At 45.2% G+C, this 22779-nt stretch overlaps 2 protein-coding genes across 2 annotated transcripts; both read left to right on the forward strand.

Moving 5' to 3' along the window:
- Nucleotides 1-5430: 5430 nt before the first annotated feature.
- Nucleotides 5431-9165, forward strand: fstl3 (follistatin-like 3 (secreted glycoprotein)). The gene is made up of 5 exons (XM_011614682.2): nt 5431-5673; nt 5971-6153; nt 7464-7679; nt 7747-7974; nt 8052-9165. Exons 1-5 carry the CDS (start codon nt 5604-5606, stop codon nt 8102-8104), a joined length of 750 nt encoding a protein of 249 aa, XP_011612984.2. The 5' UTR covers nt 5431-5603; the 3' UTR covers nt 8105-9165.
- An 8554-nt stretch (nt 9166-17719) lies between these two features.
- Nucleotides 17720-22698, forward strand: LOC101072415 (E3 ubiquitin-protein ligase RNF126). The gene is made up of 9 exons (XM_003974009.3): nt 17720-17847; nt 18864-18922; nt 19014-19074; nt 19651-19856; nt 19934-20002; nt 20091-20160; nt 20255-20348; nt 20784-20899; nt 20979-22698. Exons 1-9 carry the CDS (start codon nt 17773-17775, stop codon nt 21141-21143), a joined length of 915 nt encoding a protein of 304 aa, XP_003974058.1. The 5' UTR covers nt 17720-17772; the 3' UTR covers nt 21144-22698.
- The last annotated feature ends 81 nt before the right edge of the window (nt 22699-22779 follow it).

The raw sequence follows: 22779 nt of genomic DNA on the forward strand, positions 1-22779 counted from the left end.
AGGGTTCATTCTTACTTTGTAGGTCACGTCTGAGCTAAAATCCTGCACATTTTCTTTTTAGAGCAATCTCCAAACACGAGGAGGTCTGCTGTCGTGCGTCAGAGTCACAGTCTCATGGCCCGGTCGGCCCATTCGGACTCTATGGATTCCCTTTCTATGATCCGATGAACCCCGACGGCACCCCGTTAGAGCCGTATGGCCTCCTGGTCCGCTCACCTGACCATCTACTGCTTCATTCAGTCGGGTTAAAGCAGTAAACTCGTTGGCCAAGCCAAGCTGAGGGGCATTAATACTGCATGGGCTCCAGCTCTGTGCCACTTCTGATTGGCTCCCTAATGCTCATATTTACACTTAGTGGGGTAATTAATTCTAAAGACCTAGTTGCCCTTTTTGCTTCTTTAAATATTTATAGAGCAGCTCGACAGCCGTGAGAAGGCAGCTCCCGTTCACGGCGGAGACATTGATTTCATTCTCTGGAATAATTCATGGCTGTTAATGACCGGGCAGAAGGCTGGCGGAGGAAAACAATGAATCAGCCTGTCAAACATCCGTCCGCAACCCCAGACGAGCGGCAGAGAGCTGACACGTAGTTGACGGTGTCGGTATCCGAGCCCGTCGTCACGCCGATGCCCCCGTTTTCGCCTCCGCTGGTGGCAAAGGTCACACGGAGGTCAGGCCTGACAGGATCGCCCCTCCCCGTCTTATTTTAGCTGTTTCTGATCCCTCTCATCCCAACGACAGCACCACACACAAGCACACCCGCGGACACGCTTCAGTCATCTGTTGCCACGGTAACAGCTGCCAGCATGAGCAACGGCTCCTTGTGCAGCCGCGAGTGTTTTAGAGGAGCCGCCAGTAAAAGCAGGCCGAAACAACCTTTCGCGTGCTGACATTTTTACACCGAGCGCACAGTTAAATTCAACAGGAAGAAGCGGATTCAGGTATTATTTAGCTTTTGACCCGTTTTGGCCCGTTTTGTACCATAACCAGGGCAGGTTTCTGCTAAAGGACCACTTGATTATGGCAAGAATATGTGGATACACACACACACACACACACACACACACACACACACACACAAACACACACACACACACACACACACACACACACTTCCCCCACTCCCTCACGGACAGATGGCTATTTTTGGTCAATGTCTCTGCCATGACGGTGCTGGGAAATAGCTGCTAGCTGTGAAGTGACTGGAATTAAGTCGTCCCCGGCCAGAGTTTGCATGGACAGCCGGCACGAGTGCAGTAAAGGAACTTTTTCTGCAGCTATGAAGGGCACTGTCTTCTTTTTGTCCTGTATACTGTTTTTAAAAATGGTCATCTGATCTGTGCTCGTCTCTCAAAACTTAACAATATTGGTCTCATCAAGACCATCCCAGGCTGAAGAGCTGAACTCTCAGGCTGTGCTCATCATATTTCTGTATGTACGTACAGGAGCAGCTCAGTCGAGATGATTTGGCGGTTTTGCTGCTCTGAAACCTTCAGATGTTGATGGACACAAGGAGAGAAGACATCAGTAACCATCATTGCTGCCCAGCAGTCGATCTGAAACCAGAACGGCTTCTGTGACCACTTCAGGACCTCTGCGGAGATGCTCCACAGCGCCGCCGCTGGTGAGAATGAAGAACAGCACATCAGTCAAATCCTCATACTTGCAGCCACGGGACCAGGGAACCGAGCAGTCCACGAAAGCTGCCTCTATGTCACATTTCTCCATGATCTTTGTCACATCCTGAGAATGTTTTTATGGCCATTTAGCAGTGGTGGTCTGGATTCCGACTGCCTGTAGCAAACATATCATTTGCACACATGACTCATCCCGTCCTCACCTGCTGTCAGACTGACGCTTCTCCCTGATTTCTCTCACGTCCCCGTCGAGCTCCCGTAGATGCATTAACACCCGCAGCCTTTTCACCACCAGCTCTGAAAGGGGCTGTAAAACAGGTCTGAGGGGATGCTACGCACTCCTCTCTGTTCTCACGTCAGGTTTGTTCTGATCTCGATCCAACTGGAAGTGAGCTGCTAGAGGAGAAAACTCACCTCCAAAGGTGACATCATCTCTCTGTTTTTCTCTCAAAGCTTTTGTAGATGTAACAATAGCACCTCTAGACTGTCAATTAAGTTCTTTCTTCCCAAGTGTCACTGCGACTGGTCCCTGGTCACATGACATTGTACGACCGCCGCGACGATGATCAGGAAAGTGATGACAGCCAGCTCACAGCGGCTCGGTCCTGTTTGGTACCAAACCAGTGGGCAAAGATTTATAAACTTGAAGACCTCGTATCAAGACAGACTGAGGTTTGAAGGGTTAGCGGGGCAAAGATGGAATGTTATAACAGGCCAGATGACAAATAATTAAGAGATTAGACTGAACAGAAAATGTCAATAATATGGTTCCGAGTTGACGTTTCTGCCGCTGAGACGGTGGAAAGCAGCAGGTGATGTCACTCGGGTTGGGCCCGCTTTAAAAATGGAAACCAAGAATCAAGCTACTGGAAATAAAAGGGACCTGCCACTTGAAGAAGCAGCCGAGTCTCTCCAGGACGCGTGCGCGAAATCGTAAATCTGTCGCACAAGTGGAAGAAAAACACTTGAGAGGCTTTTCAAGCGTTAATGAGCAGAGAGGCATTCAGGGTCCGTTCAGAAGATTAACGGCTGCCCACTCGAAGGAAGCAGAGGTGCAAACACTGAGACCGAGGGGGACCCGCAGTCACGACAGCACTGGTGTCCTCCTCCGGTTATGAAAGAGCTCAGAGAAGGTGAGGCGGGGGCGCCAGGGCTGAGAGGAAGAGAGCGTCCGTGTGAGGGACGCGTGCGTCCACATTAACTCCCCTAATTAATGATCCACTCAGGACAACGTTGCAAAGCTAAAAACAGGAAGTGAGCCATGGGGGGGTGGGGGTCAGGCCTGGAAAGACTTCAGTCAGTACCAAACCAAATGAAGACGTTCAGGATTGTGCTCCCTCATGTGCGTCCTCAGAAACACACACACGAGTTGACGAATCTGCTGCAAGAACAAATACTAAACTTCTACTCAGTAACTGCGTTGATGAGTCAATAAAGGTTCAGGCTTCATGAAGGAAAGTTGAAGCGCTTTAAGCTGCAGAAAAGACTGAGGCAGAGGAGCAGCGCCCTCATTCGGCCGGTGGGAGACATGGATCCGTTGGTAAAGAAAGTATAGGTATATGTTGTGTCTCACTATTAATGATGAGCTGTAGACGTAATCATATCAGTGGTTATTATTCTGGATAAATCGGCTGTGGCAAAAATAAATAAACAAATAACCTTGAAATAAACTAATTCCCTACTTTTGCTTGTTTGCTTGTTGCTTGTTACTTGATTCTTGGTCTCTGATGTCACTGTCACCCTTTCAAATTTAGTTTTCGCACTTGTTTTTACTGGTAATTACAAGTACAACAAAAAAACTAACAAAAAAAGAATTTCACATATATTAAATTTACATTTCAAGGCCAAGAGTTGTGTGTTGCCCCCAATTTCACAAAACGGATTAATATTCTCATAATATATAATATTATTGATCAACTTTGAGCAAAGTGAAGTTTCCAGTCCCTGAAATCGCAGCAAGGACATCCTTCCGGAAGTTGAAGATGACATCTGGAGTCGTTTTTTCACTTCCTCTCCCACATCCTCCAGCACCAGAGCCGCATATGGAAACTAACCATGGGTTACAGGCCCAAATGGTCCTGTCGACTGCTGGTGATCAGTTGGTCCCCCTGGTTCTTCAGGAGCACTTGGCCCATCCTCTGTGCGTCACGTGGTCTCTTTAAGATGTTGCTTTGTGACTTACCTGAACATCTTCTAATGTTGCAACCTGGTGTATTTTCAGGGAACCCAACAGGCAATCCGTCATTTCCTGGGTCAATCGATCAAAGTCAAGTTCTAATTGATTGAAGATGTGTCTTCTTGAAGCTTGGTGTGTTTTGTTGCGTGTATTTCAATAGGACTTTTCTGAACGGTCAGCTGGCGTTCAGCAGCAGTAACACCCATCTGCCGCCACTAGAGGGCAGCGGTGTTTCGTGGTCTTTCTCAGCAGCGAAGAAACTGGAGCGCCACACCTGCCTGGACTCTGGACACACTTATGCTCCCCACATTTCAGATTAGACACAGCCTTGCGTGGCCTCCGCCAATTTCACGCTTCCTCACATAGTCGTGCACTTTAAAAAAAAAAAAAAAAAAAAGAAGAAACACATTAACATTTCTCAAAGGTGGGAAGCTTCATGCCAATGAAGAGCAAGCATCAGCAAAGCGCTTAAAAGTCCCTGCCATGTTGTACTCATTTTTACGGCTCGGCAGTGATGATCCAAACCATATGAGGGACTGGCTGGATGTGCGGAGACCAAGTGAAGAGGCAGGCCACCCACAGCCATCACCGCTCTATTTCTTTTCCCTTCTGAGGTCAGGCAGCATTCCTCTGTGCCCTGGGGATATCTGGCAAACATCATTCACAAAGACTCAGATAGGACTACCTCCAGTTCCTTCTCCAAAAACCATCAAACGCTCCCATAAAAAGGCCGTGACAGGCACAATAACTCGCGTTATTTTGGGGCTGAAGGCATAAACCTGAGTTTCAGAGGTGAATGGGTGCACGGAGCGCAAAGAGCATTGCAGATGTTCCGATCAAACACCACGATAGCCCGGTTTGTCCTCATCCCTGAAGCCTGCATGGAACCCTCCACGCCGGGTCCTCTGGCAGACAGATGTGGCACAGGGATCCACGGGACCTCGTTGTTTTCAGTCTCGCCTACTGTGGCTGTCTGGGTTTGAGGCTGAGACTGAGGGGGCAGACATGAGCGTTCTTGATAAGCCCCAGTGTTGCCGTGTTTGTTGAACTGAATGCGTTGCTCAAGGGCAGACCACCTTGCTCCCACGCTCCCCCATATCTTGCAACTGCAGAGTGAAATACAGGCATTCGTTGATAAACCCAGACAGTCAGCAAAAAGAGCTGCGACAGATTGGGTCCTTTCTGAACACCTATTGTTCTGTTAGGTCACAAAGAAAAGTGCTCCACAATAAAACAGCATTAGCAAATATCAGGTGCGGGTGTAAAATTAAAGAGTAATAGGGCTCCTACAGAACTTTTAAACACATCACATTTACAGCCAAAGTAACAAATGCGCCCAAATACCCCAAACATTTACTCCAGTAAGCTCATTTAAAGTTGAATAATGAAAGCTAATAGCCATTTATGATTTTTTTCCAGGACTTAATTAGCCTTTAATAAGCATAATGTGAGGTGAAAATGGTTTGTAAGGTCATATAAGTGCCCAGTGTCTGGCACTCCAGGGCATGGATCACTTCCCGGCTGTGGAAATTGAGTCATACTGTGTCCTGCCCTGGATTATTACTGGCTGAGAGGATCGCCCATCCCATCAGCATAATTCCATCTGGACTAAATATTTATACAGAGGGGGAACAACATCACATATCCACAACACATCCATTCACATAGGGAGCAACGTCCACAAGTGGAGTCAGACCCATCAGCTCTGTTCGGAACGCCGCTGCTCGCTGACATTTGCCAAAGACAGGCGACGCTTTGAGAGGGGAGTTTTCAACCGGCTCGCAGGCACAATGAGCTTTTCCGTCTGTGTTTTGGGGATGATAATCACTCTGTATCAGATTGGGAGGAATCCCGCAAATGGTGAGTTTCTCTTTTTAGTTTCCTCACTGAACAAAAATGCATTTGTTAAAAATCATCAAGTTATGTTTTTTTTAAACACAATTCTTTTTTTTAAAAAAAATCTTTTTAATACACAGATTTAAAACCTTAAGGGGAGCTTTTCTACTTTATGTTTTTTGAGACCAGAAAAACTTGTAGGATCAACTGCTCACTTAATGTGTTCGAACAGAGTTTAAACAAACCAGTTAACCAGTTAGGTTCGCTCCAGTACACTGGTATTATGTCTGGTGATTTAACTGTGTGTGATGATCCCTCCAGCTGGGATGTGCTGGCTGCAGAGTCAGGACCAAAAGTGCGACATGGTGCTGATGAGAGGGGTGACCAGAGAGGAGTGCTGTGCAGGGGGTCGTCTGGACACGGCGTGGTTCAACACCAGCCTGCCCATGAACGAAGTCAGCCTGCTGGGATTCCTGGGAATCGTCGCCTGTAAACCGTGCAAAGGTAATCCCATGCAGGAGGAGCCGGTCCGGTCTGCCAGTGCCAGATTCCACTTTTTGTTTGTTTTGTGTGTTCTAAAAGGGGAACAAGCGTGAGTCAAATGTTTATTTGGCTCCTCAGTAGAGACATAAGGTTTAAATGTCGGAGCGTCACAACTGAATATTCCATTACCCATGATGACTCTCCTGGAGAGTTTGTGTAAGCTAATTGAAACCATGTTATTTATGAATCAGGATATTTACCAGTGAAGATCTGGAATAGCTCCCCCCTTTATAACAAAATGCAGACGTGGTTGGAGAGGCGTTCCACATAACTCCAGCCAGCTGCCCGGAGTCGCTAAAGTGATCTTTGGAAGGTTCAAACAGCTTCACAGATCGATTCTGTTTTTACAGACAACGCGCGACGTGGCCGGCCAAACCTCTGAACCTCTCTGCGACCATAAAGTCCGGTTAAAATCTTTTCTTTAGGTGCGCGCCAGGATTTTTGAGCTTGTCGCGCAGCGAGCCTGGTTCAAAAGAGCAGAGAGCTGCGTCACACGGACCCTGAACGAGGCTGCAGAATAGATCCTCTGTGCTTTTTGTTTCCACTTTCTGAAGTTAATTGAAACGGAGCCCCGCGCGCGCTCCCGTGAGTGACGCACATTCCTCCGGGCTGGAGCGAATGTCTGCCACATGCTGCCGCGTCTGGGAATCATAACGCACAACACTAGCCTAATGGTTTGGAATTGTGTGGCCTCGTCGGAGAGATTTGAGACACCTACGTTTGTTTGAGAGAGGGAATGAAATGAGGGATGAAATGAACCAAAAGAGAGAGGAAGGAACAGAGCAGGATATTAAAGAGCAGGCAGGAAATAGGCAACGTGTTTATATGTGATGAGAGGCTCATCTGGACTCGGTCCTGGGCAGAGGCCTCATGTGCTTTGGCTTGCTTCGACTCGCCATCATGTCATCTTACACCTCCTCCCCTGCGTTGACATCATGTAGCATCGGAGGAGCCCTCATTCCTCTCCACACATGTGAACTCCAGCCCCCCCGGCCCTCGGCAGGAGGGGCTGAGGCCGTGTGCAGCGGTACACATAGATCTGTTATGAAAACACCGCGGACCCACATTCCACGGCGCGAGACGTCCCTCTGTGTAACGGTCAATAAAGAGATGTGATGAATGTAAATATTGTGCCAGGTGAGAAGTGTGTTACGGTCTGGGGAAAACCCCCAGAGCTCCAGCTTGTTTGGTCTGAAAATGAACGTAGGGATCGCCTGACGTCTGCAGGCGTGCTGATACAGCAACTGCTCACGCTCGCTCTGCTTTTCCAGACACATGTGAGGGGGTCAAATGCAGCCCCGGGAAGGTTTGCAAAATGAAGATGGGAAGGCCCCAGTGCGTGTGCTCCCCGGACTGCTCCCACATTTCCCGGAAGCACGCTGTGTGCGGCAGCGACGGGAAGTCGTACAAGGACGAGTGCACCCTGCTGATGGCCCGCTGCATGGGGCACCCGGACCTGGAGGTCATGTACCAGGGCGGCTGCAAAAGTAAGTTCACCCGCCCGGGTCCAATCGTTCCCAAAAGCGGGTTCTTTACCGACGCCTTTCTCCGCAGAGTCCTGCTCCAACGTGGTGTGTCCGGGTACCCACACCTGTGTGACCGACCAGACCAACAGCGCCCACTGCGTCGTGTGCCGCACGGCCCCCTGCCCCGCCCCCATGCCGTCCGAACCAGCCATCTGCGGCAACGACAACGTCACCTACCTCAGCGCCTGCCACTTGCGCCGGGCGACCTGCTTCCTCGGCCACTCCATTGGCGTCCACCACTACGGCCACTGCAACAGTAAGGACAGGAGGAACGGCGCCCCCTACGTTACTGCGCGTAAACAGATAACCAACACGTGTCACGTCTTTCTGCAGATCCTCCTCGGCGAGCTCATAGTCAGGAAGGCAGCGAGGAAAACGCCGTCTAGACGGACGGCCGCCGGCGAGGCCCGCTTCGGAGAGAAGAATCGTCGAGTTCCACACCATTAGCTTTCCACGATGACCACTTTTGCTATGACAATCGCTCCTCCTTTCCTTTGTACACAATGAGAGCAGGTTTGATGTGGACAGAGGCCAACATGTGAACATGAGCTCTTTGGGAGACGTGTGCATATTGTAAATAGAATACCACTATTTATTGGAGAAGGTATCAAATTCTATTTATATGCTGTTGTTTTTTTAAATCCTAGCAACAAATCCACATATCCTTGGGAAAACTGATGCAGCAAGTGTATTTATTTCGTGTTGTTGGTGTATGTACAACAGCGGTCACAGGCAGAGGCCTGTTTCAACCTTTTATCCCCCCCCTCCCCCAGTGTCTGTGTCTTAGTGTCTGTTCCTCACAAACAAACAGTTTTTCTTCCTGAGCTGATGGAAAGGAACTTGATAGCGCTTCATTTCCTGCCAATGTGGTTACAGTTTGGTGCCAACTCTAAACACTACACCTACAGTTTTCTTTGTTTTTCGAGGAGCGGCCTTGGCCTTTAAACAAAACATGTGTACGTCTCCGTCTGCCTCCATCGTGTTTACGTAGACTTTAATCCAAACCACCCGTTGATCCCTAAAGTCTGCGCTCGCACTGCCTTTGTTGGCGTCTGTCCCCGGAGCCCCCAAACACACCTCCTGAGTTGAGTTTTGCCCTCTTCCAGAACTTCTCAAAGTCATTCTCGCCGATTCTGTTGTCCCCCCCCCCCACCGCCCCACGCCCGTCCTAAAGTGCTGACAGACAAAACCCGATTGAAAAGGAAAATTCAATTTGTCTGGAAAAGGAGCGCCATGTCTCTGCCAGCGGAGCACCCCTGATCAACCTGGAAAACATCATCAGGTGACCCCCGGCAGACGACCGGCGTCCTCTCTGAAGAGTTCATCCACTCTCCTGTATATCCAGTGTCCTCTACTTACCTGTGTACCTACTGTGAAATTTGACGGCTACGTTATTTTTGTATTTTTGTACTGACATTTCAGAACAACATAAAGCTCAATAACTGTCGCCTCATCGTCTTCTTTGTCTTTGTCGTAGAGGAACGTGCCTCCCTCCCCTCAGCAGACTGTCTGCGTGCCATCAAACCACATTTAATAACAACACATGCGCTCTTCTGCAACTGTGAGGCTGCGTGTGATATACGCTTGTTTAAACAGCGTTGTAGGCCTAATCATCGCCAGTCTCAACAAAATGAGATCACACTCGTGCCCCCGCGGGGGACTTGGACCACTTCTCCCTCACGCTGTGTTTTTACAGCACCGGGGTCCCGGCTGGAGCAGCCAGCCAGGCTGCGTGCGGCGGTTACAGCCCTCCTCCTGTGCGTGCGGCCTCTGACAGGCCTCGTGCAAGAAGCCACGGACAATCAAACCCAGGCCGGGTGGTTTTCGCCTCCTTGGGGAGCTCCTCCTGCTCCGCATTAGGCGGGAGGCATCGGGGGGCTGCAGGGTGCAGTCTGGTCCTGACTCACTCTTGTGTGTCAGGACCCTCCTTTGTTTTTGTGCATTTCTGCTACCACGCAGCAGCATCTGGTTTGACTTTAGGGATATATGTACACCCCCGTCCAAGTACCCTTTTATTACTCAGGCCACAGAATAAAATGGCGTGTTAGCTTGAACAAGTGCCACGAGGGATTGTTTCAGCACCAACGTATAAAATGGGCTAAATGTTACATTTGATGAAGGTTACCTGCGACTGAAGTCGCACTCCTGTCATGAGCACAGAGTTACAACCACCACATCAGATCCCCTCACATTACCTTCGTGGCGACTAATACATCAAAATGAATATTCTTGGATCTCTGAAACCTCTGGAAACTTTAACAGAGTAAATTATTCCTGTTCCCCCATCAGTGCCAGTATCTTGCAGTCCTCCCGGGACACAGTAAACCTAACAAACGGCTCTTTTCGCTCCAGTATTCACCACAGTGTAGGTGTAGATACACCAGAACGGCATTTCTTAATTAAGTTATGAGGTTACGAGAGCACAAACAGGAAGACCGATGGTGGCAAGGAAACATTCTGACTGAAGGCGTGGAGGCTGACAAACACAGATGCATTGCCACGGCAGTATTAAGGATGGGTAAATGGAAAGAAATATGTGGAAGATGGCTTTGGGAAGATGTTAAGATGGACATAGGTCCTCCAGTGGCGCCACCCTACAGCAGCACAGCCGTCTGCAGAGTCATCGCCGTCTTAATTACTCCCTGAAACCAGAGTCGAAGGTGCAGGTTGGCCAAACAGAGACTAGACAGAAGCTTGAATTGTACGGCTCCTATTTTTAAACCCGATAGCAAATATTTTCCAAATAGCAAGGGGGAGTTTTATTTTTGCTCCGATTTTGACGGGTAACTTGCGCAGCGAAGCCAGCGCGGGGAAAATACGGCGCATTCTACTTGTTCATGTCAGGACACAGTCCAGCAGAACTCTGGATGATTTATGGTTTCATTTGAGCGGCCTGATAATATGGAGATACAATGATCCAGAAAAATGTGGCCTGTTTTTGCTGTTTCCCCAGACAGAAGGTCTGCGCTCTGAATTTTGGTCTTATTAGTTCAGTAACAGAAGATATTCAGATGTGTTTGAATGTGAAATTTCAGGGTCCAGATGTTTTGATTTTGTTGTTGACGTTGTGTCAAGAGACCGTGACTAAAACCAGGAAATTTAGAAACTGGCAAATGTCTAGGTTGTTTTATCTTACATGAGTTATGTCATCTGACTTGATTTTGTTTGGTCAGCAGAGATTTAGTTGATTCTGTCCCGATATTGCCTGGAAGGACACCGTTTGGATGTGCATTGATCCGTTTGGAGCCTTGTTTGACTCCAAGATTAACTCAAGGCGACATTTAAAATGTATTAATAACATGTCCAATGTGAATGAGTAACAGTAAACCATCGCATCTAACAGGACGTGAAGGTCCAAAGTTTCAAACGTGGCACTGACGTCAGGCGGATGACAAGCGCGCCGGACTGGCCGTTGTTTTCCAGTAAAATACACAATAATGAATAATATTTGCCAACAGGCCGAGCTGATGGAAACAAGACAAAACAGTTTCCCATTTGGGGAATGTTGTCATTAAGGCGAAGTAAACAGTGTGATTCCTCCTTCGGGAACGGCCTGTAAGTCATTAGATTGCGGCCCCTCGGACGGATGTGATGTGGCTTCACACCAGCGGTGGTAATGACATAACAACAGTCGACCAGTGTTTCGCAGCTATGGTAATTACACCTAACACGAGACCTCAGAAACTGTCTGCAGTGTACCTGGTCCTCATTTCTTCATTTTGTGGTCTGTGGTGCAACCAGGAGTAGGAATGTGTGTGTGTGTGTGTGTGTGCGTGTGTGTGTGTGTGTCTGTGTGTGTGTGCGTGTGTGTGTGCGTGTGTGTGTGTGTGTCTGTGTGCGTGTGTGTGTGTCCTTGTAGTTGCTACATATTGAGTCCTGAAATACGTATTCTTGCAGATGACATTTAAGACTTGGTAAGAATTGGGTTAAGGTCAGGGTTACTTGGGATGGTTAGAGGTAGTATTATGTCTATGAAATACCCCCCAAAGATAGAAATACCAGAGAGTGAGTGTGTGTGTGAGTGTGTGTGTGTGTGTGTGTGTGTGTGGGGGTGTGTGTGTGTGTGTGTGGGTGTGTGTGTGGGTGTGTGTGTGTGTATGTGTGTGTGTGTGTGTGTGTGTGTGTGTGTGTTCACTTGCTCCACTGGGAACAGTCCGGCGTCACACACTAAGACCTCTTGCCAGGCCAATTATGACGCAGTGTTTGGATATTTTAACATCGTGACCCCTGACCCCATGCAAATATTTCAGCGGCGCGTAATCGCCCTTCGCCAGTGCATCAGCTTCCTTCTCTTCCTGCATGGTATCATTTCCAGAAACGACAGCTGCATCTTCCAGTAAGCGATCCGCCAATTTAGACCTGAAATGCTGTTGTGATGAGACCAGGCGCTGCGCAGTGTTTTGAAGACCACCCACCGTCTGGATCACGCCACTGGATTGTAAACAGCTGAGCTCCACAGCTGAAACTAATGGATCTCAGATCCATCACTACATCATGCTAAAGCCAACGCAGCTATAACTTCCCAGCCTTGTTGTTATCTGACACATTAAGTCTGCCAGGTATGATTGATACCCTGAAGATAAATTAGTTCCACACTGACAGAAGTGCCCGCACCCCAATTTATGTTTCAACGTCTTCTTGGAAGTGTCTTATCTGATCGAGATCATCCATATTTTATTAGAAGCTGAGTCAAGTGGTTGTGGTGGATTAGTACAGAAACAACAATTAGAGATGGTGATGACATCCGATGGAGACGACGAAAGCAGTTCCGGGAATGACCGAAGAAGATCATGTAAAGTCCAAACTACACCGACACCAGCCATCATTTCACGCTATCTAACGCTCGGGATGGAAAGAGCTCTCAGAGCGGTGATGTCATTTGCTATAAATGACCGTATTGAGCAAGAAGTGAAATTCTAGGCAGGTCCAATGCGGCTGTGTGGGAAATGATTTGCAGAACATCAACAACAGATTTGGCAGGAAGTTGTGCAAATGCTAATTGTCCCAATTATTCTTCTGGAGAATTCGTTGACTTCCTCGTGGTGACCTCTGGGATGGCTCCTTTTCTCCCTAAGTGGGTGGTCTGGCCCATATGTACAGTCTGACAGGACACAGCAGCGGGGTTACCAGAGGAAATAAGGTTTCAAAAGCATTAAATATGACAAAATTAAATGGGATCCTGTCCACAAGAGCACATTGGTCTGCTGGTGAACATTGTATGTTTTTATGGACATTTATGGACAGTTTTTTTTTTGTTCCATCTAAAATGGAACAATTTTGTCAGTGGGAAGAGAAATCAAAAGAGTCCACTTGTGCTTCCATAACTTTGAGATGGACAATCTAAGCAGGAACTTGTATATACTGGAACAAGAGCCGTAACAACCGTGTAAAGCTGCCCAGTTTCCTCCAGAGAAAAAATGCACACAATCGCATGTGTTGCGTCTTTACACTGCACCTGCCATGGAATTATGCGATATATATCTCTGTTTCTTCACTGTTATTCCAGGGTGCTGGAGCCTATCCCAGTCGCTTATGGGTGAAGGCTTGAATGAGTCGCCAGCTCATTGCAGGCTCCCATGTGAGCATTTGAGGGGTTCAGTACCTTGCTCAACTGTACCTTGGCAGTGCTCTGAAGGTGTCCTGGCACCTCTCCCGAGGCTAGAGGTGTTTAGTCTGTATCAAGTTGTGAACCAAGAATCCAAATCAATCAATCTTTATTTATATAGCGTCTGTTACAACTCCCCTTTAACAGGAAGAAACCTTGAGCAGGACCAGGCTCACATAGGGAGACCCTGCTGCTGTTGGGGGGGCTGGGTAGAGGGAGAGGAGAGGAGAGGAGAGGAGAGGAGAGGAGAGGAGAGGAGAGGAGAGGAGAGGAGAGGAGAGGAGAGGAGAGGAGAGGAGAGGAGAGGAGAGAAGACCAAATGATATAACAGGACAAATGTATTCATTCATTTAATGGTTTCATTTAATACAAACAATATTATGGGATGAACCTTATGGGATGAAACACTTTTTTCTCTTTTTTCCATTGAAAGCACTTCCAATTGTCTTTACCATATTGGAAGAGTTCTATTTTACAGAAGCATTTATGGCATTCCGGATATGGATCTGCCAATATTCCTTTTCTTCTTTGTTTTTTAAAGCCATTTTATTTACCTTAGTTACACTGTTTGATTGTCCTGGAGCTGCTAGCGTTGCTATTCTCCCATCTTTACCAGTTGAACAGCAGGCAAACTCATTTACAATGATTATGATGAATTAAACAGAGTACACAACGTCCATCACGCTGAACCTTTTGGCACAGATTCGTATCGTGTTATGGCCAAGAGACTAACATTTGCATGACAAACTGCCTGGCTCACTGTTTAACACAACTTTTGAAGGCCTTAGCTGTCCTCTTGGTTTGCATTTGTCTTTTTCTGGAGATACACCACAGCCACGGAGTTATATTTTAAACTGGCTATCTAAAGAACTTCCACATCTACAGAGAGTTTAAAGAGCAGACTGCAGGCGGAACCCGAGTCTGACACATGCATCATACGAACTTGCTGCCTTTCCTATCTTGGCATCGGCGAGGCCGGTGGATTAACTCTGGTTTGCATTGCTGCTGAAATATCAAACCACAAATCTGGAACAGAAAAAGAAATACAGAAAGCAAAGTGTTATAATTGAGCTGCCCTTGTTTCCCAAATGTGACACAAATTGGGTCCAATTTTGCAATTTGAGGTTTGAACATTTTCCAGGCCGAGGCCACAGTTCTCTTCAGCTTTGCAGGTGGCTTTCGCAGACGAAATATTTTTTGTTTTCAGATTTCCACTCATGCAGAGCGGGTTCATCATTTAATTTGCCACCGCCCATTCAGGGATCCAATGCGGAGACAGAAAAACTGATAGTGGGATCATCGCCCATTTTATTTGACCACACACACCGCCATCGACATCAGCGCGACAAAATCCAGTAAACAGAATTTGAAGGGGAATAAAACATCCAACCTTTGCCCCAGCGTTGCTTGGATTGGAAGATATTTAACACAGTTAAAACGTTTTAAAAACTCCACTGAATGTCTTTTCATGCAAACATTTTTCACAATTTGGACTCTGACTACTGCAATGTAGCTGTTAACATTTTCCCATCCATAGTTTATGTAACTAAGTCTGTCATTTAAACCCTTTTTAAACTTAACTTTAGCTACTGCTGGATGACGTTACTTTGAATACAAATTGAAAAAGGCTACTTTTATCTCCATAAAGTAAAACAAAACTGGGTTTATTAGTACCAACACGGGCAATTATCAAGCTAATTGTTTGCATGTGTTCCTTGAGCAACGTCTGTATTTTCAGAGCGGCGTTTGTGACGTGATGCCAAATAGTTATGTAGCAACGAGGTACGGAGCGAAACCACTTGGTTACGTGCAATAGTACACGCCGTACATGTTGACGACTTTAGGGTTTGTGTCTTCATGGCAGGGGCTTTGTTGACCATTACACACTTCCTACTGTCCCTGTACGCATCCTGCACAGCAGGCAGGCTCGTGTGTCATGTGACATGTGGCCTCAGACAGAGCGTATCTGGAGGGGGACAGAGTCTTCCACGGGTGGGACGGAAAACAAGTGACGCATGAATAAGAGGCCCAGGAAGTTAAAGCAGGCAGCTGTTATAGTGCTGTGCGTGTGTGTGTGTGTGAGTGTGTTGCTGTACTTGCTCCATATTGAGTACCCGAATCCTCCATTTAAGAGCAAAGTAGTGCCGTGATTGGGCAAGAGGGGGGGCATTTTGCTGGTCGCGACAACATCAATGTTTAGGAGGTTAAGATATGATTTTAAGGTTGAGGTTAGAATTGGGTTTAGATTAGGGATAGGGGCTGGGTAATGTACTATTGCTATAAAAGTCCCCTCGGAGATAGAAATGTGAGGATGTGTATGTGTGTGTGTGTGTGTGTGTGTGTGTGTGTGTGTGTGTGTGTGTGTGTGTGTGTGTGTGTGTGTGTAATTAGTGGACCATCTGGAAGTGCTGTATGGAATGACTGAAGCCATCATGTCTGTCTGCTGCGGAAGACACTGTCTTCATCGCTATCATCCTTTCACACACACAGAACTTTACTTTCCCCACAGCGTCTGGCAGAGCTGTTTTCACTGCTGACATGACCTGTCTCTGACCCGAAGTCACACAGTCCCCAGATCGCATTGCTGCAGTGAGCATTCGACTGCGATGGCGGTGACGCACTGGGGAGCAAAGAGACAATAGCCTACCTCAGCCGGGCAGACATAGCAATCCTCGGCGCTATCAGACGCTCTCTAATCTCAGCCCATGGGACAGCGATGTCTTTCCTGCTCCCACATGGCTGATCTGACACAGCGCTGACCGAGAGACGGGACGCAGGCTCCGGATGTTACACCGCCATGCCAGTTAACTTCGCATTGGAGCAGGTGGTGGAGAATAAAACCCATAATGTTTGTTAAGAGACTTTTATAAGAAACGTTGGTGATGTCTGTGGCGTGGGAGAGATACATTAACCTGTGGTTTCCACGGTTTAAAGGCCTGCAGACAATGTACAAAGACACAAATTTGCACAATCCGGCTTGGATATTTTGCTGATCAGAGAGCATCGTCTACTTTGTTTCCACATTCTGTTTGGCAGCTAACAAGACGTTGAAGGCACCGGAGAAAAAGGATCAAACCTTACAAAGTTTGCAACTGAATTCAAAAGTAACGTCACTCTTATTGTAACTTGCAAAAGCTGCGGGCCTCATCCAGGGCCATTCTTCCCAGACCGTAAAAAGCAACATTTGTAAATAAAAGAATCAGGCCAGACGGTTTAAGAGCTGTGATTGGCCGATGGTCAGTCAGAGGAGAACTCCTACGTGCATATGCTGCCAAGCACAGGAGACGCTCCAGACATGTTTGACACATCTATATTCATCAATCTGCATTTAACAAGATACCAGTATTACTGAGTATTATCATATAAGTCTTCAAAATCAAAATCGATATCTGGAAATGAAATCAAACCCATGATTTCACATTTTCTTATATAACTATGTCTTCTCTGAGACCTGCAGTGCTGTCTCAGCACTGCCAGATATCATAAAAACAGACAATGTCTTTTCCCTAAAGCAATATGTTTCATGGTTCCTGTCTTAGATCTGAAAACTTGATTAATGATGTCAAATACCCAAGGACAGCATCTGTTTCTCAAAAGCAGATGCTGCATATTCTTTGAAACGTTTGAAATATGTCTGGTGGACTCGGGAGATTGTGATAAATGCAGTGTCAAAACGAATCCAACTCACTGCCAGATTGCAAAAAAAAATAAAATAAGTTAAAAAAAAAATACATCTCTGGTTTTCATGTGAACGGGGAGAGCAGGGGGCTCTCACCCTGCAGGGGTGAGACTTGAGTTCAGTAGAGACACTGTGTGGCGATACATGATACAGGCCTATGTGTGAGATTGTATTAACAAAATATAGCTCCTTATTTGTTTTACGATTATGGGATAAACCGTATAACTTGACCAAAGATCTCATAAACGCCAAAGAAAACAATGGTGTACTATGTCCTCTGGTCCTGCTGGCCCCAATGTAAAACAGGCAGCACCAACCGTTTCCTCCATCCGATTACACAAAAGCACCACCATGTGGTTACAACATATAAGTCCAAGTCTTTGATGCCTTTTTTTTTTTTTTTACAGACGTATAGAACAATATTTTTCATGGTTCAGCGAATATAAAATAAACTCTTGGGTTTTAATTAGCTGTATGAAAAAAATAAGTTAAAAGTGAGTTTGGTGAACTGGTGCGTCCCGTTATACAAAATTGGATTATGCAAAATATCAATGGCTAACACACATTAACCACGACACCATTGTACAATTGCCCCACTAGATTTTTGATACTAGCCAGATTATTTTAACTCACGGTGTGACATTTCTGTATAAATGTGTTATAAAGCAGCGCTTTTGTCACCTGCGCAGTCGTCGTCGTTTCTAGTGTCAATATTGACCTGCGTGGCGTTCCGTAGTTCTTGCCCTGCGCTACCTTTTCAGTGGCTAAAAATGGCTGAAGCTCCTCCATGGCCCAGCCGGTTCTTCTGTCACAGATGTTCGGTAGAGATTAGTCCAAGGCTTCCTGTAAGTAATACTATCAGATAATGGACTTGGAGAGTCGGACAACAAAAAAGTGATCTATTGGCGTTGTTACAGGATTTAAAGTAGCTGTAATGTGGCTGCTAACGGATAGCAAGCTAACGGCATTAGCTACATTTAGCTTCTCGTGTTAACATTGAATTGCCTTTAAACGTTACTATTTTGGTCATTGTGGAAAAGTAAACTAGTTGCTGATAAGGCCTAGAGTAGTATTGCTTTCTGTTACATTTCACAGCAGCTATTTTGGGGTGCCACGTTTGAAAAACTGCGGCATTGTGCGTTAGCGTAGCACCAGTAAGTAACCATATTGTTAATTGTGTTCCCCAGTTTAATCGGGTCATTCTTAGGTTGCTTTAAAAGCAACACACTGAACACAAGGATCGGTGTGCCGCATTGTGCTAACCGTGTCCGTGAACGAGCCTAGGTTGACAATGCCACTGTGTCCTTTTCTTTTTTAACCATTCAGCGCATGTCTCCACCGGGCTAGAATGATCTGTCATCCGGCTGTAAATATGCTCCTCACAATGTAAAAGAACCACCGCAGGTTTCTGGGGGTTGCCAGCAGCCTGTTCCCCAAAAGGCCGTGCAACTGCTAGAGGTCACACATGCATTATTAAGTTGACCCCCACATCATCTCTGTCAGGGTCAGTGTAGAAAATAACAGCCCGGTTCATTTTTGCATATATGTAATGTTTAATAGTGATAGTAACAGTGACCATGGGACATCTGTGTCGACTGTTTTGATCTTGGAAGTCAGTGGCACCGTAACCTTTATATTTAGTGGAATGATGGAAACGTCATCACGCTGCACAATGGAGCCTGTCAGGCAGGCTGGATGAGGACCTTTCTCGTTCTGGTTATGTCGAGTTTATCCTGCAGCGTATTTGCTTCACGTCTTGTAAATTTAAAAACTTTGGCTTGTTTAAATCTTTTTCTTTCTTTTTTTTTTTTTAACTGAGCGTTGAGCGTGTTATGCATTCTTATATATGGTTTGTCCACAGGAGTACACCTGTCCAAGGTGTGATTCTGGGTTTATTGAGGAACTGCTCGAACAGAGAAGGTGTGTTTTATTACAATATAGGTGTTTTCTCATTGTTATCTTACTACTTTGCACAAAAACGAAAGAAAAACTGTGTGTGTCTATTGTTTAGTGCTGACAATGGCTCCATGCCGACCATCTCCAGTGGACCCCAGAACCAGCAGTCATTTGAGGTATTTTTTTTAACGCAACTCCCTCCTTCACAAAAATGCAACAAATGTCATAATTTTCCGTGACCATTTAGCTAAGTTAAGTTAAGACGTCCACTCATGGTTACACTTCTCTTTTTCAAATCCTTCATATCTTGTTGTTCATATTTGTAGCAGTTCTTCATTTAGCGACTGTGCTGACATGCAGTAAAGGCAAAAATCTTCAGGCCCTTTTTATTTTACATTTTCTATGTTGCAATTTCATACCAAAATAAAATACTGACGCATTTAAAAAATTGTGATTTTTTTTTTTTCTTTCTGTTGCAAATGTATTATTAAACACAACCTAAAGTGTTAGATTATTATCTGTATAGACAGGCCTTTACAAATCCTGTCCAGTCAATGGAATATTTACTTTTAGTACTTGAAAGGAAATCTAAAGTTGTGTTTCCTCGTTGTACCTTGATTGAAGAATATTTTCTTTAAATTATCTATTAATGTTGCCCACTGGTCTGTCTTTTTTTTTTGTTTTAGGGAGGTGTTTTCTTTATTTAACATGAACAGATGTGGGCAGAAAAGTAATAGGTTTTTTCTTCCCAGAATGCAGATCCGCACTTATTTCCATTCCCTTCTGGGTTTGGTCAATTTGCCCTGGGCGTCTTTGATGACCACTTTGACTTTGGAGCTGGTCTGGGAACAGAAGACAACCGGGACAGAGAGAATGCGTCGCAGCAGCGGCCACCAAGAGGACACCATGCCTCGCGACGACAGGCAGGGAGGCATGAGGGAGTTCCCACTTTAGAGGGGTACATCTTTTCTCTTGGTGCACACTTGAGCCCTCTCCTGTTGCTTCTATATCATAGTTTTGTCTCCTGTTTGCTAGAATCATTCAGCAACTGGTGAATGGAATAATTGCACCAACTGCAATGCCCAATATTGGTGCCGGATCTTGGTAAGTCACTGACAAGGAGCAAAATATAGATATATACTGTGTATATATGAAATTTCTCCCTCACTGATTGAATTTAAATTCTTTTTAGGGGCGTTCTTCATTCAAATCCTATGGATTATGCCTGGGGTGCTAATGGTCTAGATGCCATTATAACTCAGGTGTTTCCCAGAAACTGTTTAAATAATTTAACAAAGTTAAATTATCTTAAACTTATTTGCACTCTTACACTTGTTTCTTCTTTTGCATCATTAGTTGTTAAACCAGTTTGAGAACACAGGCCCACCACCTGCAGATGGAGATAAAATCAAAAGTCTTCCAACAGTACAAATTACTGAAGAACATGTTGGTAAGTTAAACCATCAGCATCCCAATAGTGGTAATTGAATATCTCGTATATAGTGTATTTACATATTTGTGTTGCAGTGTAATTTTGTTTTCAACACATGTATTTCAGTAGTTTACCTTGAAATACTTATTTACCTATTAATTTAGCTGGTAAATGGCCTGTTTTTTAAATCTGTCTTGCTTTATAAATACACAGTCATCGTCATCTGCTGGCTCTCTGTCTTCACACACACTCTAGATTTAGCTGATAGTGCAACTGTGCTGAAATTCTGGCCCAAATGCATCAGACGTGACCCTCTTAAATGCTGCTGACCTGACTGAGAGATACTGTACCTAACTGTTATTGGCCTCCATATTTTCCTGGATAACAGGCTAAGCTCATAATGTCACTAAACCTGCCAGATGGATTATAATTAAGAATCTTGCTGTCTTTCAGCTTCGGGCCTGGAATGCCCAGTGTGTAAAGAAGATTACAGTGTTGGGGAAAACGTGAGGCAGCTACCATGCAATCACATGTTCCACAATAATTGCATCGTCCCCTGGTTGCAACAGGTGTGAGAGAACAGCTTTTTAATCTAATTCATCTCATCAGTCACTGTTTAACCGCTCCGTAATTTCTCTCTTCCTCCAGCACGACACGTGTCCAGTGTGCAGGAAAAGTTTAAGTGGACAGAACACAGCAACAAACCCTCCAGAACTATCAGGGATGAACTTTACCTCTTCCTCCTCCTCCTCTTCATCCACACCTCATTCATCAGGTTCAACCAGCAATGAGAACTCTACTGATAATTCATGAAGACTGCCGTCGCTCAGCTGTTTATAGCTGTAAAACAGTCGGCGCTGGTCTTTTCCTGCTTCGGGATAAAGACCCAAGCACCCAAGAACAATTCGGCTATGAACTATACATGATGTCCACGTGTTTCTGCCCATCCCGTTCCCACCTTCATCAGGAATTTAGACAAAGGAATGGGCGGAGGCCGGGAGGGCAGCTTCTAACTGGGAGGATGTGGAAAATCATGTAAACTTCAAGAGGCTCAGTCTGCCTGAATCAACATATACGGGAACAGAAAAGAATTCCAAGCTAAAAGCTTCGGATTCCAGGACAGCCGTCGCTCTGCTTAATATCCAGACAGGGATTGAAATTAATCCACTTTTGCCACTGAAGCAAATATGTACATTTGTTTTTTAATCAACATTCTTCTCTCATGGATGGAATGAATGAAAGTGCGCTGTTGTGCACTGATTGAGTGTGCACTCGAGTTCCTTCATGGTTTGGGTAGATAATATAGTTATCTCTGCACCAACAGTTTAAAGACTGTTTACCAACGTGCAAGGGGTCGATTATTTGCATTTTTAAAGATGCATCAAATCACAATAATGTTGAGCTGTTTAAATAATGTGGATAATCATCACTTAAAGACTGAAATGGAACAATTTATCTGAACATATAACACAATGTGGTTTTTCACAGTAAAGTCTTAGGAAGTAAAATGCTTGTGTATCTTAACTTAAAGGTGAATAAAATGTTTTTAAAGATGCCAGGATTTTCAGGATGATTGTGTGCAAAAATCAAAAATGATTTGGAAATAAAGATGCTGAAGTGCTGCCACTCAAATGTCATCTAAAGTATTCTGACTTTATCTGCAGTTCCAGTAAAAAAAACAAAACAACTTGTTATAATTACTGGAGGCTGAAAAAATAATAAAAGATTTCTTGCACTGTTTTAACAGCTGAGGCTGTGAAACCAGTTGGAAATATAAAAATGCATGATATTTATGAAGGGAAGCCAGTATTAATTGCACAAACGTGTCCTAAAACAAATTCGTAGCGTAATTAATTCTGCTATAGGAAACAGGTTCTGTACTGCAGTGTGTTCCGTTTCAGTCGGAGGAATGTCTCCCTACAATGATATCTGGAAGGCTCAGGAACAGAACAATAACCTCACGGTGTTGCACCGCAGAAGTAATTTCAATGCATAATGTTGTTCTTAGAGTTGCTTTGTACTTGTGGCTTGATATGCTGATAACAAACAGAATTCCCATTACATCTTTGAACAAGGTACTTGACCAGAACTATGATCAATAAGCTAATAAAGCGTGTTTCCTTTTATTATTCTGCGATATGGGGGTACTTCCTCTACATTGTACCTCTTCCCTCTGAAGTTTTAGTTCAGAGCTTTTTAACCCGAGGGGATTGTTTATGGTGGACAGGACAATTGTTTATATACAAGATTAATGAGTACCTGATGGTCATGAGTTTGTCTGTACCATTTTTTTTTAAAATTTGGTCTTATGTGGTTAAATTCTATGCATCTTTAATATGGGAATTACATTAAAACATGGTGCAAAAATGATAGACTAATGATTTGGTTTGTGTTTTTACTGCAGTCTGTTAATTATTCCATGTTAAACACATAATAAAACTATAAAACT

This window comes from Takifugu rubripes, chromosome 20 (assembly GCF_901000725.2).
Source record: "Takifugu rubripes chromosome 20, fTakRub1.2, whole genome shotgun sequence".
Taxonomy (NCBI): domain Eukaryota; kingdom Metazoa; phylum Chordata; class Actinopteri; order Tetraodontiformes; family Tetraodontidae; genus Takifugu; species Takifugu rubripes.

Bases quoted from the DNA above. Each gene is read 5' to 3' on its own strand.
- fstl3 (XM_011614682.2), top strand. From the start codon at position 5,604: ATGAGCTTTTCCGTCTGTGTTTTGGGGATGATAATCACTCTGTATCAG. The intron at 6,154-7,463 runs GTAATCCCATGC...CTGCTTTTCCAG, and splicing joins CGCCTGTAAACCGTGCAAAG to ACACATGTGAGGGGGTCAAA. The intron at 7,680-7,746 runs GTAAGTTCACCC...CTTTCTCCGCAG, and splicing joins GTACCAGGGCGGCTGCAAAA to AGTCCTGCTCCAACGTGGTG.
- LOC101072415 (XM_003974009.3), top strand. From the start codon at position 17,773: ATGGCTGAAGCTCCTCCATGGCCCAGCCGGTTCTTCTGTCACAGATGT. The intron at 17,848-18,863 runs GTAAGTAATACT...GTTTGTCCACAG, and splicing joins AGATTAGTCCAAGGCTTCCT to GAGTACACCTGTCCAAGGTG. The intron at 18,923-19,013 runs GTGTGTTTTATT...TCTATTGTTTAG, and splicing joins GAACTGCTCGAACAGAGAAG to TGCTGACAATGGCTCCATGC.